Source organism: Rana temporaria, chromosome 8 (assembly GCF_905171775.1).
Source record: "Rana temporaria chromosome 8, aRanTem1.1, whole genome shotgun sequence".
In the NCBI taxonomy this organism is placed as follows: Eukaryota; Metazoa; Chordata; class Amphibia; order Anura; family Ranidae; genus Rana; species Rana temporaria.
In genome coordinates this window covers 111,014,644-111,028,167 of record NC_053496.1, presented here as the reverse complement: position 1 = coordinate 111,028,167, position 13,524 = coordinate 111,014,644, and the positions used below count along the sequence as shown (strand labels likewise).

General features: G+C 42.0%; 1 protein-coding gene across 4 annotated transcripts in view; it reads right to left on the bottom strand.

The window, feature by feature from the left end:
- The window catches only part of CCSER2 (coiled-coil serine rich protein 2), a 158,389-nt gene that overhangs the window by 36,391 nt on the left and 108,474 nt on the right, over nt 1-13,524 (bottom strand). For all 4 annotated transcript variants that reach the window (XM_040320511.1, XM_040320509.1, XM_040320507.1 and 1 more), the window contains exons 8-10: nt 11,854-11,940; nt 7,265-7,351; nt 2,536-2,634 (exon numbers count right to left, since the gene is read on the bottom strand). In XM_040320511.1, coding sequence (XP_040176445.1) covers nt 2,536-2,634; nt 7,265-7,351; nt 11,854-11,940 — 273 coding nt within the window. The remainder of the gene's footprint in view (nt 1-2,535; nt 2,635-7,264; nt 7,352-11,853; nt 11,941-13,524) is intronic.

Genomic DNA, 13,524 nt, shown 5'->3' with positions numbered 1-13,524 from the left:
AGGACATTAATCACCTGGGACAATAATGCAAAATATCCAAAAAGCTCTTGTGGTGATCCCACTGTGCCCTAAAATTCTTACCAGTTGGCTTTAAAGTGTGATGGGTGGCCTCTCTGGCCAATAGGCAGGTAAAGAGGGAGATAAGTCACAGTGCAACTATCTGAACTCTGGTTGCTATCCGCATATTACAGTTCCCCTGAGTATAGGGCGTCCTGGGGTGCTTAGAAAATAAACTAAGCATACAAGAAGGCACATGGAGGTGTCTGCATTACTATCCTGTAGCTTAGCCAAGCACACAGGTTTGCCATTATTCAAAAGTTTCACTATGTTGCCAAAAAAATAATAAAAATAAAGATATTTTAAGCGGAATTAAGGAGCTTATTCAGCCAGCAAAAGATGAAAGCGTATGAGCTGCTTGATCCAGTAGTTTATGCATGTTATGTGGAAATAAAGAATGACTGGTTAATGAATATGGTCTGCAAAAACACAAATGGTATAACACATGGTAAATGTTATTAAATAGAACTGGCAAGAGGGACTCTGCAGTTAGGAAGGACTCTACAGTTGCAGCATGTTAAACACTGCTTGGTTTCAACACAAGCTAGAACAGGGGTAGGCAACCTGGGGTCCTCCAGCTGTTGCAGAACTACAAGTCCCATCATGCCTCTGGGAGTAATTGTAACTGCCAGCCTTGCAGTGCATCATGGGAAATGTAGTTGGAGGGCTACTGGTTGCCTACCCCTTCGTTTGAAGAATTGATAAAAAGGTGTTTTGGTTATAAGAAATACACAATTTCTTTCAGAATCATGAAAGGAATGTATAACATAGTGGCAATTAGTTCAGAGTTGATTTTTTCTTTTTTGCAGTGTTTACTTTCAGGAATTTTTTAATTAATTTTAAAGCAGCGTTCACTTTTATGTTTTTATTTTAAATATAAAGACTGTCTAATTAGACACTAGAATACGTTTGCAGTGGCTTAGTATAATTATACTATCTATCCATCTAATAAAAATTGTCCAGATAAGCCACACAAGTGCAATTGACCCACAGATTTAAGCTGGCAATACACAAAGATGTTTAGCCATGCAAGCAGAATTCCCTATCCATGCTATACAGAATCTCTTCTGCCGGTTATTGTATTCAGACAACCCGCAGATGTCAGAGTACCTAAACTGTGGCTGTATGTGCTTGAATGCAGCCATTGTTTGGACGACAACATTCTGCCCAGCTTCTTCAATTTCCAGATTTAGCCCTGGTTCACACTGGGCTGCGGGAGTGAAGCCGTGCAAGTTCAGCTGAACTCGCACGACTTCACTCCCGCTGGGAGCCCCGATTTCGGCCGCAATTTAAGAGACATCTGTGCAGGTTTCTGCATAGATGTCTATGTAAATCGCGGCCCGAAATTGCAAAAAGTAGGACAGGAACTACTTTTTGAAATTGGTGCAGCGCCGCAGATGCGGCGTCGCACCGATTAGGATAGTGTCATTGGCGACAATTGGCGGCAAATGCCGCCGATTTGAGATGCGATTTCACATGTGAAATCGCATCTCAAATCAAAGGAAATTGTACCCAGTGTGAACCTGGGCTAAAGGATATCAGGTGGGAGTGTGCCAACAGGCCCATCCAGGTTGAATTTTGATAAAACCATGCAAAATTTGCTCTTTGTACACCATTAAAAGGAGCGGTAAAGCAGTCTGTGTAGCACTGCAATGCAGGAAGAATTACCCTTGGCTATAGATAAAACTTTGATTTCAAAATATAATAACAAGCACTAAATATACACATTTTCTTTAACCTCTTGCCAACTACTCAATGCATAAGTTTGGCAGCACGGTGGCCGTACATATGTGTCCATGGGGCTCGGAGGTTCCGTAAACGCACCGACAACGTCTGGTAACAGATTGCTATTGGGCGCTTTATAGTCCGCCTGCTCCACCTCAAAGCATTAGCACCCAGTTAAAGGGCAACCAGGAGGTAGAGATTAATATTAACACTGCTTCAATTGCCTTTTTGTAATAACATGGATGGGTCTCTTAAATTCCTCCAACAGATACAAGAAGAACTTCTGGTATAAACTATCACCTACAGAACAGGTCTTGCAAGATGAGGGACTCCATTTGTTAGGCAAAATACTTATTTAAGAATAATAATAATAATAATAATAATAATTATTATTATTATTATTATTATTATTATTATTATTATAATAATAATAATAATAATAATAATAATAATAATAATAATAATAATAATAGGGAAATAAATGTAATCCCCTTTATTTTTAAACTTTTTAATGATTTTATATTTTATTGATACTGACACAAGGGCGTCTACTGAAGAAATTTCTAGGGAGGGTTCTGGCATACCCATTGTCTTAGAAAGCTGATGCAGAAATAGTAAGTATTGGCTATAAAATGAATTGTAAGGAACAATGATTAATAAAAATCTGTGTTTTTAGCGTTGGTAGGATTATGACCTTCAAACTGACTTGATATAGTAGCATATTTCCAAGCATTTCTCACACACACTACTCACTGAACTCCTTTTCCAGCTGGTCTGCGTAAACTTCTCGTGCTGCTTTGACGCCTCCACCTTGGGCTCTTGGATTTCTTTCTGGCATTTACATCCTATTTTCTGCAACATTTACACAGGGTGCCAAAAATCAAAATGTGTCACGAAAAAAAAAAAAAATAGAAATCTATACGACATTTAGGCATTCACTATAAAAGCATTCTAAAATAGTTCAAGTATCTGAAATCTATCCGCATATCACTTTGCCACAATCCACTGCACAGCACAAACCAAAGTGGAAGGCCAAGCACTGTGATCATATCAGGTTCCATCTCATTACACAATGCTGCCAATCCAACTTTATTTCAGATAGTGAGAACAGGAGGGAGGTTTTGCCAACACATGGAAGACAAGACAGTGTGAGGATGATCATTTATAGTCCAAAAAGCAAGCAGGTGACCCAAGAGGATGCAGCATTTCGATAGTGTATAGTGTGGTCACACTGCTAGCTACATAGTAAAGCCAGCCATAGATGGATCAAATCTCAGCCAGTAAAGTAGGGACTGGCCGAGATTCAAACTCACTTCAGGCAGGCTGGTTGTACCCAAGTTGATCCATAGATTGACTTGCATAAAACCATAAAAATATTTTTTTTAGCAGAGAATCTAGAGAATAAAATGGCGATTGTTGCAATATTTTATGTCACATGGCATTTGTGCGGTGGTGTTTTAAACGCAACATTTTGGGGGAAAATTTACTTTCATGAATAAAAAAAAAATGAAAAAGTAAAGTTAACCCGATTTTTTTGCATAATGTGAAATATGATGTTATGCCGAGTAAATAGATACCAAGCATGTCACGCTTTATAATTGCACCCACTCGTGGAATGGCGACAGTACCTAAAAATCTCCATAGGCGACGCTTTTCTTTGTTGCGCAAGCTCGCGGGAAGAGGGGCGCTTTAAATTTTTTTTTTTTTTTTAATAATATTAAATTGTGTATTTTTTTCACATTTTGATCACTTTTATTGCTGTCACAAGGAATGTAAACATCCCTTGTGACAGGTACTCTTTATGGAGGGATCGGGGGTCTAAAAGACCCCCCGATCCCTCCTTTACACTTCAAAGTATTCAGATCGCCGAAAATAGCGATTCTGAATACTGCGTACTTTTTTAAATCCGGCGCCATTGGCAGCCGAGAAACCCGGAAGCGACGTCATGACGTCACTTCCGGGTTTCTCGGCTGCCAATGGCGCCGGATTTAAAAAAGTACACAGTATTCAGAATCGCCGTTTTCGGCGATCTGAATACTTTTTCAATGCGGAGACTGAATCAAAGCCGTTTACGGCTTAGTGTCAGTCTCCGCCTGGACACAGAAGGCGCCGGATGGAGGATCGGGTCCCCTCCCGCTCCTCCGGCATAACAACCGAGTGGCTTTGAGCCGCATCGGTTGTTATATCTGGATAGCCAATCGCCGGCTCTAAACAACGGTACCGGAATGATGCCTGCAGCTGCAGGCATCATCCCGGTATAACCCCCGAAAGCCGAGGACACATATGCGTTCACTCGGCGTGAAAGGGTTAATACACATGAAAAAGGTGTAGCGCTATTACTACGCCATTATTTTTCAAAATATGAAAATGTAAAACACAGTCTTTCAATAACACTCTATTGTGATAATGCATTGTAAGAGCACGTATTCACAATAGAGTGTTAAAAAAAAAAGGCACAAATGAATGTTTTACATGGACAGTTTTGTATTACAAACAAGAAAAATTGATTTGTATTAATTTTTGTGTGTACAATTGAGATTGCCAAAGGGTGTGGGTAGCTGCAGTAATTGTCTTAATTATTTCACAGGGAAGCGGCATAAAAGTATTTTTTTGTTGTTGTTTTTTTAACACAAAAACTGGTTTTCCCATTGGAAGATTTTGAATTTACTCTCACTTTCATTCCTGGTGACGCTGGTGATCAAGACAATCAGAGAAACGAATCTTCCTTAAGACGACACAGACCACAAAAACAACCCGACAGTGGTTCTAACCCATCACCACTCAACTTTACCAAAATCTAAGATCCCTTTCACACTGTGGCATATTTCAGGCTCTTCTGGGCTAAAAATAGCACCTGAAAAACGCCTCCCCTGCAGCCCCAGTATGAGAGCTTGAGTGCTTCCACACTCGTTAGGGTGCGCTTGCAGGACATTAAAAAAAAGCATCTTTCGGGCAGCGCTTTTTACCCTTTTTTGGCCTGCTAAAAGCTTTACCACCAACACCCCCCAGCCAGTGCTACAAAAAAAAAAAGACAGAAAAGAAACAAAAAACACACACAAAAAAAGTTTTTCCTAGTTTTTCTTTGTTATAAAACTTTGTAAATAAGCATGTTTTCTCATTCACTTATGAGCACCGATGAGGCTGCACAGATTTTGAGGCACTTATATGCAGCACTGATGGGCACCCCTAATGGGCACTTAATGGCATCCCTGGTGGGCAACCTCGATGGGTCTGTACTGATAATCAATGCGCTGATTATCAGCACAAACCCCCCTGTCAGGAGAGCCGGTGACCGGCTCTCCTCTACCTGCACTTTGTCAGTGCAAGTAGAGGAAAAGCCAATAAACGGCACTTCCTGGTTACCATGTGATCAGCTGGACATAGCTGATTACATGGTAAAGAGCCAATGTCGTAGGCTCTTTATCTAGCTCAAAGATGCGGTGAGTCACACCACCGATCCCCCGCGGGCATGCGCTAGCGGCTTATCCTGCTGGACGTCATACAGCTCCCAGTCTGGATAATACAACAAATTTTCGGCCGTTATTCTACCATATGGCAGGCGGGAAGTTGTTAAAATTCATCTAGTTTGCGATTTAACCACTTGTTGAGCATGACCACATTTGAAGCACACAGATTTCAAATGCTGAAAGTCAAAATAGGTTAAAATGACAGACAGCATGAGATTAAAACAGAACAGCTGTCTGCCCGGACCTCCGAAACAGGCAGGAAGTTACTTGAAAGCAGGATCATCAATGAACTACGAGAACACTCACCAGTGCCCTTACAGTTCATTGAGAATTACAAGCCATCAGCAGCAATAAATGATGGTAATTCTAGTCTATACATTCACATGAAACTGAATAAATGATATGGCCATGTGGGCTGAGCCCTGTACGGCCATTATGTTTTCAAAATTGTGACAGCGGGTGCGGGGAGAGGATCCCCTGCCCGCTATCAGAGGGGGAAACGAGGGGAGAGGGCATGCTTGCTGAACATGTTATATGTGTCACACATCATACCCTAAATACAGGTGTAACATATAACATGTTCAGAAAGGTGAACGTATCGTAGCCTGAATATACAAATACATAATAAGAGCGGATTTACTGCCAAAGAATTTGTATTTCTGTACACTCATTCCCAATATTTGCAAAGCGGACCAAGACTGCACAGCCAGACTGGAGACCTGAAGCTGGACATAGATCAGGGGTTGACAAATTTGCTTGGAATCTAGGAGCCAGCTAAAAAAGTTAGGAGCCAGAAAACGCACCCCGTCCTGACGAGCTTGCGCACAGAAGCGAACACATACGTGAGCAGCGACCGCATATGTAAACGGTGTTCAAACCACACATGTAAGGTATCGCCGCGATTGGTAGAGCGAGAGCAATAATTCTAGCCCTAGACCTCCTCTGTAACTCAAAAAATGCAACCTGTAGAGTTTTTTAAACGTCGCCTATGGAGATTTTAAAGGGTAAAAGTTTGACGCCATTCCACGAGCGGATGTAATTTTAAAGCGTGACATGTTGGGTATCAATTTACTCGGCGTAACATTATCTTTCATAATATTACAAAAAATGGGGATAATTTTACTGTTGTCTTATTTTTTAATTAAAAAAAGTGTAATTTTTTCCCCAAAAAAGTGCGCTTGCAAGACCGCTGCGCAAATACGGCATGACAGAAAGTATTGCAACGATCGGCATTTTATTCTCTAGGGTGTTAGGATAAAAAAATATATATAATGTTTGGGGGTTCTAATTAGAGGGAAGAAGATGGCAGTGAAAATAGTGAAAAATTACATTAGAATTGCTGTTTAACTTGTAATGCTTAACTTGTAATACCAACGGCGACCACCAGATGGCGCCAGCTTACACATCTGGTGGTAATAACTTGTAATACCAACGGCTCACCACCAGATGGCGCCCCCTTCCAAGCCAAGTCGCCAGGACCCTATTTCTAGTCGCCATGTCGACCTGGCGCCCGGGATTTGTCAAGCCCCGACATAGATGGATCAAAAATCTGCAGGTTAAGCAAAGACCGAGCCAAATTTTGATTCATCTATGGCCAGTTGAAAGGAGTTCCACTGTTCGAATACAATAGCACAGCAAGGAGAATTCCTCTACTCACCCGGAGACTGATGAAAAATAAAAAAAAAGAAGACGTTCCATCTATGGCTAGCTGTGTTTTTCGCTACTGCAGTAAAGTAATGCAACTAGGTCTTGCTCATGTCCCCACACTGTAACAGGACAGTGAAAGGAAAGCAGCAGACTAATGAGCTCATTTCACAGTCACTCTCTTTTTCCTTATTAGCACTTGGTCACTGCAGCACATTCACAACTGATTTTCAGTAAACACATACCTATATGATTTGGTAGTTTTACCTAAAGATCAGCCTTAAAATAGATCATGCAATTAGGCTGGAGAAAAGCAAAGATAAAACACACAATGTAACCATAAATGATTGAACCGTGACATGGCTGCTCACCAGTTGTTCCTGTAATTGTTTTATCATCTCATCCTTTTTTCTAGAATCCTCTTTTAGCTGCTGGATCTCAGTCAGCAGGTCTTCAGTCTGAGCCAACAAGGAAACAATAGGAATACAATCTTTAAAACAATACACAACGTTTCTAAGCTTTTCCTAGTGAGAACACATTTAATTGCTCAGATTACGTAGAATCAATTGTATACAACGAAAACATAATTAAAAATACAGCCTTGTCCAATAAAAAAAATCATTAAACAAAAATCTCCTTTTTGAACGACAGAAATGTACTTAGTGTTGGGATTATGTGCATTTACTTCAAATCATATATAAGATCTGTTTAATTTTTTTTTATAAAATATGCATATTTGAAAAATTGTATAAATAAGAAAGTTGGCCATTACAAGTCGACTTGCTTGAACAGCAAGAGCTATATATGTAATAGTGACGGTTTTACACATGCCACATGAAATAGTTTCTTCCCAGCCAAACGTGTACCATCTCATTTGCTTACCCACATACCATTTTGCATACCTATGAACACAAAAATAGCATAGATATGGAGAACCTTGCTTTTTTTAAATCAAGGGTTTTGGAGGATCACATAAAAGATAAAATTATTTTTTTTACAAAGGAAATGCTTGGTTATTATTATGCCATGTGCTGAGCATTAAAACGACCCTGGCACCAACAACTGCAGGTTAAAGCACATAATAATTAAAGGAGGAGAATAATTAAACATTTTCTGGCTAGAATTCTTGTTTGTGTTACAAGAGTACATTTATCAATCTACTCATGTGACCCAGTCAGCCGACAGCAAGCCATTGCCCTTGAATCTTCCCTCTAGTTCAGATGTCTCCAAACTGTGGCCTTGGGGCCAGATGCAGCCCTTTGCTTTCTTTTATCCGGCCCTTGGGGTACTATTTCATCTACGGATACCAACAATGAGGCCCACTGACACCAACAATGGGGTACAATTCCTCCTACCATCACCAACGATGGGACATTGTTTTTCCCAGTGACATCAGGACCTTTTCTACTTCCAATGGCCACAGCACACCAACATCAAAGCCTCGTCCCAACTGTGACGTATGGTGATGGGGGAATCATGGTAATGCGTAATGTTGCAATTGATGGGGCACCGTAATGCGGCAATTGATGGGGCACAGTAATGCGGCAATTGATGGGGCACAGTAATGCGGCAATTGATGGGGCACAGTAATGCGGCAATTGATGGGGCACTGTAAGGCGGCAATTGATGGGGCACTGTAAGGCGGCAATTGATGGGGCACTGTAAGGCGGCAATTGATGGGGCACTGTAAGGCTGCAAGTGATGGGGCACAGTAAGGCTGCAAGTGATGGGGCACAGTAAGGCTGCGTTCATGGGCACACTGAGGCTGCACAGATGGGTACTGATATGCTTTATGTTACTATTGTTAAAGTTGTTCATATTTATTTTTGGAACTTAATTCTGCTTAAAATATTTAACAGTGTAATATCATGAGATGGCGTGTTTAGGGGCGGGGCAGGGGAGGTGTTGGGTGGGGCAACTGGTGGCGAGTAACTCTTAAGGCCTGGCTAGTGGCTCAGGACTTGAAATTTTGAGGTGTGTGTGTGTGTGTGTGTGTGTGTGTGTGTGTGTGTATGTGTGTATATATATATATATATATATATATATATATATATATATATATATATATATATATATATATATATATATATATATATTACTGCATATTGTTTTCTCTGCAAAAACGAGTGCATTATTTGTTTTTCAGGGTGAACCTAGTCTTTAAGGATTTGGGCCAGTCAGCTGGGAAATGCTACAGAGTGGGAAGAGAAAACAAAATCTGATCAGAATATTAGGGTCTATGAGAACAGAGGCCAGACACTGTTAGGAGAAGAAAAAGGTAGGATCCTTTCATTTTAAAGGGAACGCACAGCCACCATCATAGGTGTGCGCAGCCTATTGTATTAGGGTGTGCACCTCAAAGCTCCAGCACATACAATATGCCTTTGTGACATATTAACCGGCCTCTTCCCCACTCGTCATCCTAAAACAATGGGGGGAGTAGGTGAGCACACGGGGGGACCTGGGCAGCAGAAAGAAAGGAACTGGGACAAGAGGGGTGGCACACATTGGTACCAATCTCCTATATTTTCCTCCTGTGGCAGATGAATATCAGCGAGAGGAAGAGGAGGAGAAGCCTACTTTCAGCTGCTGCAGAAGAACATACAGATTGGTCCATTCATTTCGACTCCAGCCACCTATCCTCTCCAGGTTCTGGGGGTCGGCAAGTAAGGATCGCGGCTTACATAGTTACATAGTCAGGTTGAAAAAAAGACACAAGTCCATCCAGTTCAACCCTGTCACCTTACCACAATTGATGGGTTGCCAACTCCAGGATTAGGGTGTGCCCAGGCACACCCCTTGTGCACGCCTATGGCCACCATTATAAAGTAAATGTTTTGCCTCTGTATGGGTGAAACAACTGCTGACTGGAATTTAGCTATTGGGGTTCTCCTCCTTTTCTAGGGAAGGGAGGACTCTGCATTCAAAAACAAGTCCTCTGAAGGATTTCTAACAGATTGACAAAATGTTAGGCACCTCTGCTTCAGACTCCACAGCTGAATGCAGCGGTGGGTGTTTCACAACTTTGTGATTAGGGGACCAACAAGTTGCACTAACAGAGCAATAAAATCTTTTATAACAAAAAGGAAAAATGTTCTCTTTCTACATTGTGAAGGGCAATGAGAACCCAATGAAGAAGGGGGGGGGGATAGAAACAGCTGCTATTGCCGGTAGTTCCAACTGAAAAATAGTAAGGCCCCTTTCACATGGGGCAGTGGAGGTGTGGCGACGGTATAGCGGCGCAATTTTTAGCGCCGATATACCGTCGTATTTACCGCAATATTCGGTCGCTAGCAGTGCGGTTTTAACCCCCGCTAGCGGCCGAAAAAGGGTTAATACCGCCCGCAATGCGCCTCTACAGAGGCGCATTGCAGGCGGTATTACCGCGGTTTCCCATTGATTTCAATGGGAAGGAGCGGTATAGGAGCGGTAAACACCCCGCTGCAAAGATGCGGCTAGCAGGACTTTTGGAGCGGTCCTGCTAGCGCACCGCTTCAGTGTGAAAGCCTTCGGGCTTTCACAATGAAGCCTGCAGGGCACGATTTTTTTCAGGCGTATAGCAGCTCTATTTTTAGCGCTGAACCGCCTGAAAAATGTGTCAGTGTGAAAGGGGTCTAAGAAGTGCAAAAGCACAATCTTTCCTTTTGCCAAGCTCAACCTCAGCACAGAATGTCTTACAGGTACCGTATTTATCGGCGTATACCGCGCACTTTTTTCCCCTTAAAATAAGGGGAAAATCGTGGGTGCGCGATATACGCCAATCCCATCGCTGTGTTTGAACGCCGCCGACATATACCGAGCGCAGCACACTCGGGTGCACTCGGCCAGGCTCGGCTCCCCTCGCAGGCACGCCCTGTGTCGCCTCCTAACCTTTATGTGAGAGGAGCCGTGCGTACCCGAGTGTACTGCTCTCGGTATATGTTGGCGGTGGCGTTCAAACACAGCACGGGAAGCGGGGGTATTGGCTCAAAAACAGCGCGGGAGAAGCGGAGAGGACACCACCGATGGACGCCCGGCAAGACACCGATGAGGGGCATTCAAACTAAGTATTTTCTTTTTTTCAGGAAATTTCCCTTCCAGGTTGGGGGTGTGCGCTATATGCCGGGGCGCGCTATACGAAGATAAATACGGTAATTAAACATGTTGTGGTACCTTTATAACAAGCTATGCCACTCCTCTAGAAATAATTATAGACCAGATGAGGCACTATACCCAAGGCTATAGGTAAAAAAAAAAAATGGCTGTGAACACTTGTCATTGCAAGTGGAGTAAAATCACTCAGGCTGCGTCTACATGTCTACCTAAAGTGATTGTAAAGTCTCGTTTTTTTTTTTTTTTTTCCAAAAAATAAATAAATGTTAGAATTACCTGCTCTGTTGCAGTGGCTTTGCACAGAGCAGCCCAGATCCTCCTCTTCTCGGCTCCTGGACCCTCCCTCCTGTTGAGTACCCCCACAGCAAGCAGCTTGCTATAGGGGCACCCAAGCTGAGTCACAGCTCACAATCAAACACAGAGCTGCGGCCGAGCCCCGCCCCCTCAGTGTCCCAATTGGCTGGCTGACTTTGATTGACATCCGCAGGAGCCAATGGCGCATCTACTATGTCTCAGACAATCAGGAGGGAGAGTCTCGGATGGCCAAGACACCCGTGGACATCGCTGGACAAAGATGGGGATCAGGTAAGTATTAGGGGGTGCAGGGACGGCTGCTGCACACAGAAGGCTTTTTATCTTTATGTATAGAATGCATGAAGATAAAAACCCTTCTGACTTTACAACCCTTTTAATCCCAATACAGACTGTCAAAAAATTGCAGGCTTGCATGCTGCTGTAGACTTCCACTGCAGACCATGCAGGGCCCCTTCTGAGGGGAGAGATGGTAAAAGATGGTGTTTATTGTGTATCTAAAATATATAAGAAGCAAATATTCACTGGAACTTGTAAACCAGCTAGAACAATCTACCTTTAAATGTGTCTCTGCCTCCGTTTGCTCAATCGTAGTTGGGATGCATAGCTGTACATCTTGCACTGGTGACTCTGAATCATCCTCCTATTAAAAAAAATAAGCAAATGATCACTTGTTTAATTGCTACATAGCACATAAAACATTCTACAGATTACAGTTTTATTATGAGACACAGAATGAACATCACATGTCAGAACTAAGACTGTTAGAACATGCGTTCCCCAGTGACGACGTCTATGTGAGACGAAACATGCGTCAGGAGGTTGACACGCTGACGTCATCGCAAGTGGATGGGCGCTCGTATGACGGCTGGCTTTTCTACAACGAACGCCCTTTGTATTTTATGAATGCTTCCTTTTCTATTCTCGAAATTGTAAGTGCACATTTGAAAACTTTTTTAATAAATATTTGTGTCATAACTGTATTACGCTACGTGAGTTTCCAACATTTTTGGTTACACGGTGGTGATTCCTTGAGTACTAGAAGTGCATCCAGTCCTTAGTACTTGTCTGAGCCGGAGGAGTGTGACCGACATCTGCAGCTTGCATTATACAGGTGGTTTATCAGCTTGCCTCTGGTAAGCCTAAAATCCTTATGGTGGTGGATCATGAGTGTTCTGTGGTGAATTCAATATATCTGCTGGCACCCTCAAGTGTGTGATTTATTTCACATTTAGGATCCTATTGGACTTTTTTCCTAAGAACTTTTGCTTGTATGGTTTGTTCTATTTAATCACTTTTTATTCACACAAGCGATGGGATTGTGGGATTGGCTAATTTCTATTACTCAATTATTGTTGGTTTTTATGAATTTAGTCACTGTATTGTAGCACAGCTTTTCTATCTTTTCATGCGTTTAATGCCAACACAGCTACATACACTGCTTTACCTGCAAAGAGATATGAAATGTATCAGTCAGACAATATATCCAGGTCAATGTACTGCATCAGAATTTAATTATACTTGTCACTTATCAAAAATGTTCATGGATAAATACATGAATGCGATTTATCCACTTATATGATGGCAGCTTTACTGGCCAACAGAGCGTATTGTGAGGGGATGGATAAGCCCTATACAGTACATTGCAAGGTAATAATGTCTCCTGGTCGTGTTTCCTCCTCTATGTAGTCTGGGGAAGGTCACTGGTGATGCTTTGTTCTGTGTGTGTGGTCATGATTCCACAGCACCTAGTCATTACCCACCCACAGCCACTAATTGGCAACTAAGATAATGGCTGTTCTCTGTAGCACAGCATGTCAGTACTTTCCCATGGTTAAGGTGATTGTAGCTGTACTGCTTGACATTAGAAGGTAGCTTGTCCTGAAAATGTAACAGTGCAAATAAAATAAACAAAATACCATGTTATATGAAATCATGGGGAATGTAGTCACTATTTACCCCTTGGAAACATAAATCGCTTAATTAGATCGCCCGAGTGCAGTAAACTATAAATATGGAGCAATAATTAACCAAAAAAGTAAGCGGTTTTAGTGTTTTTTATTTGTAAGCGTTTTTGTTGTGCATGTGGAACAAAAGCTAAAAAGGTAAAAAATTAGAAGTTCTCAGTGAGAGAGGTGTCTGCCTATAGAAAGATACTCATTAAGATCATGTCTGACAAGTAGGAGTTAGGATACATCTACATTATTTCCTTTACATGGGGGCCACA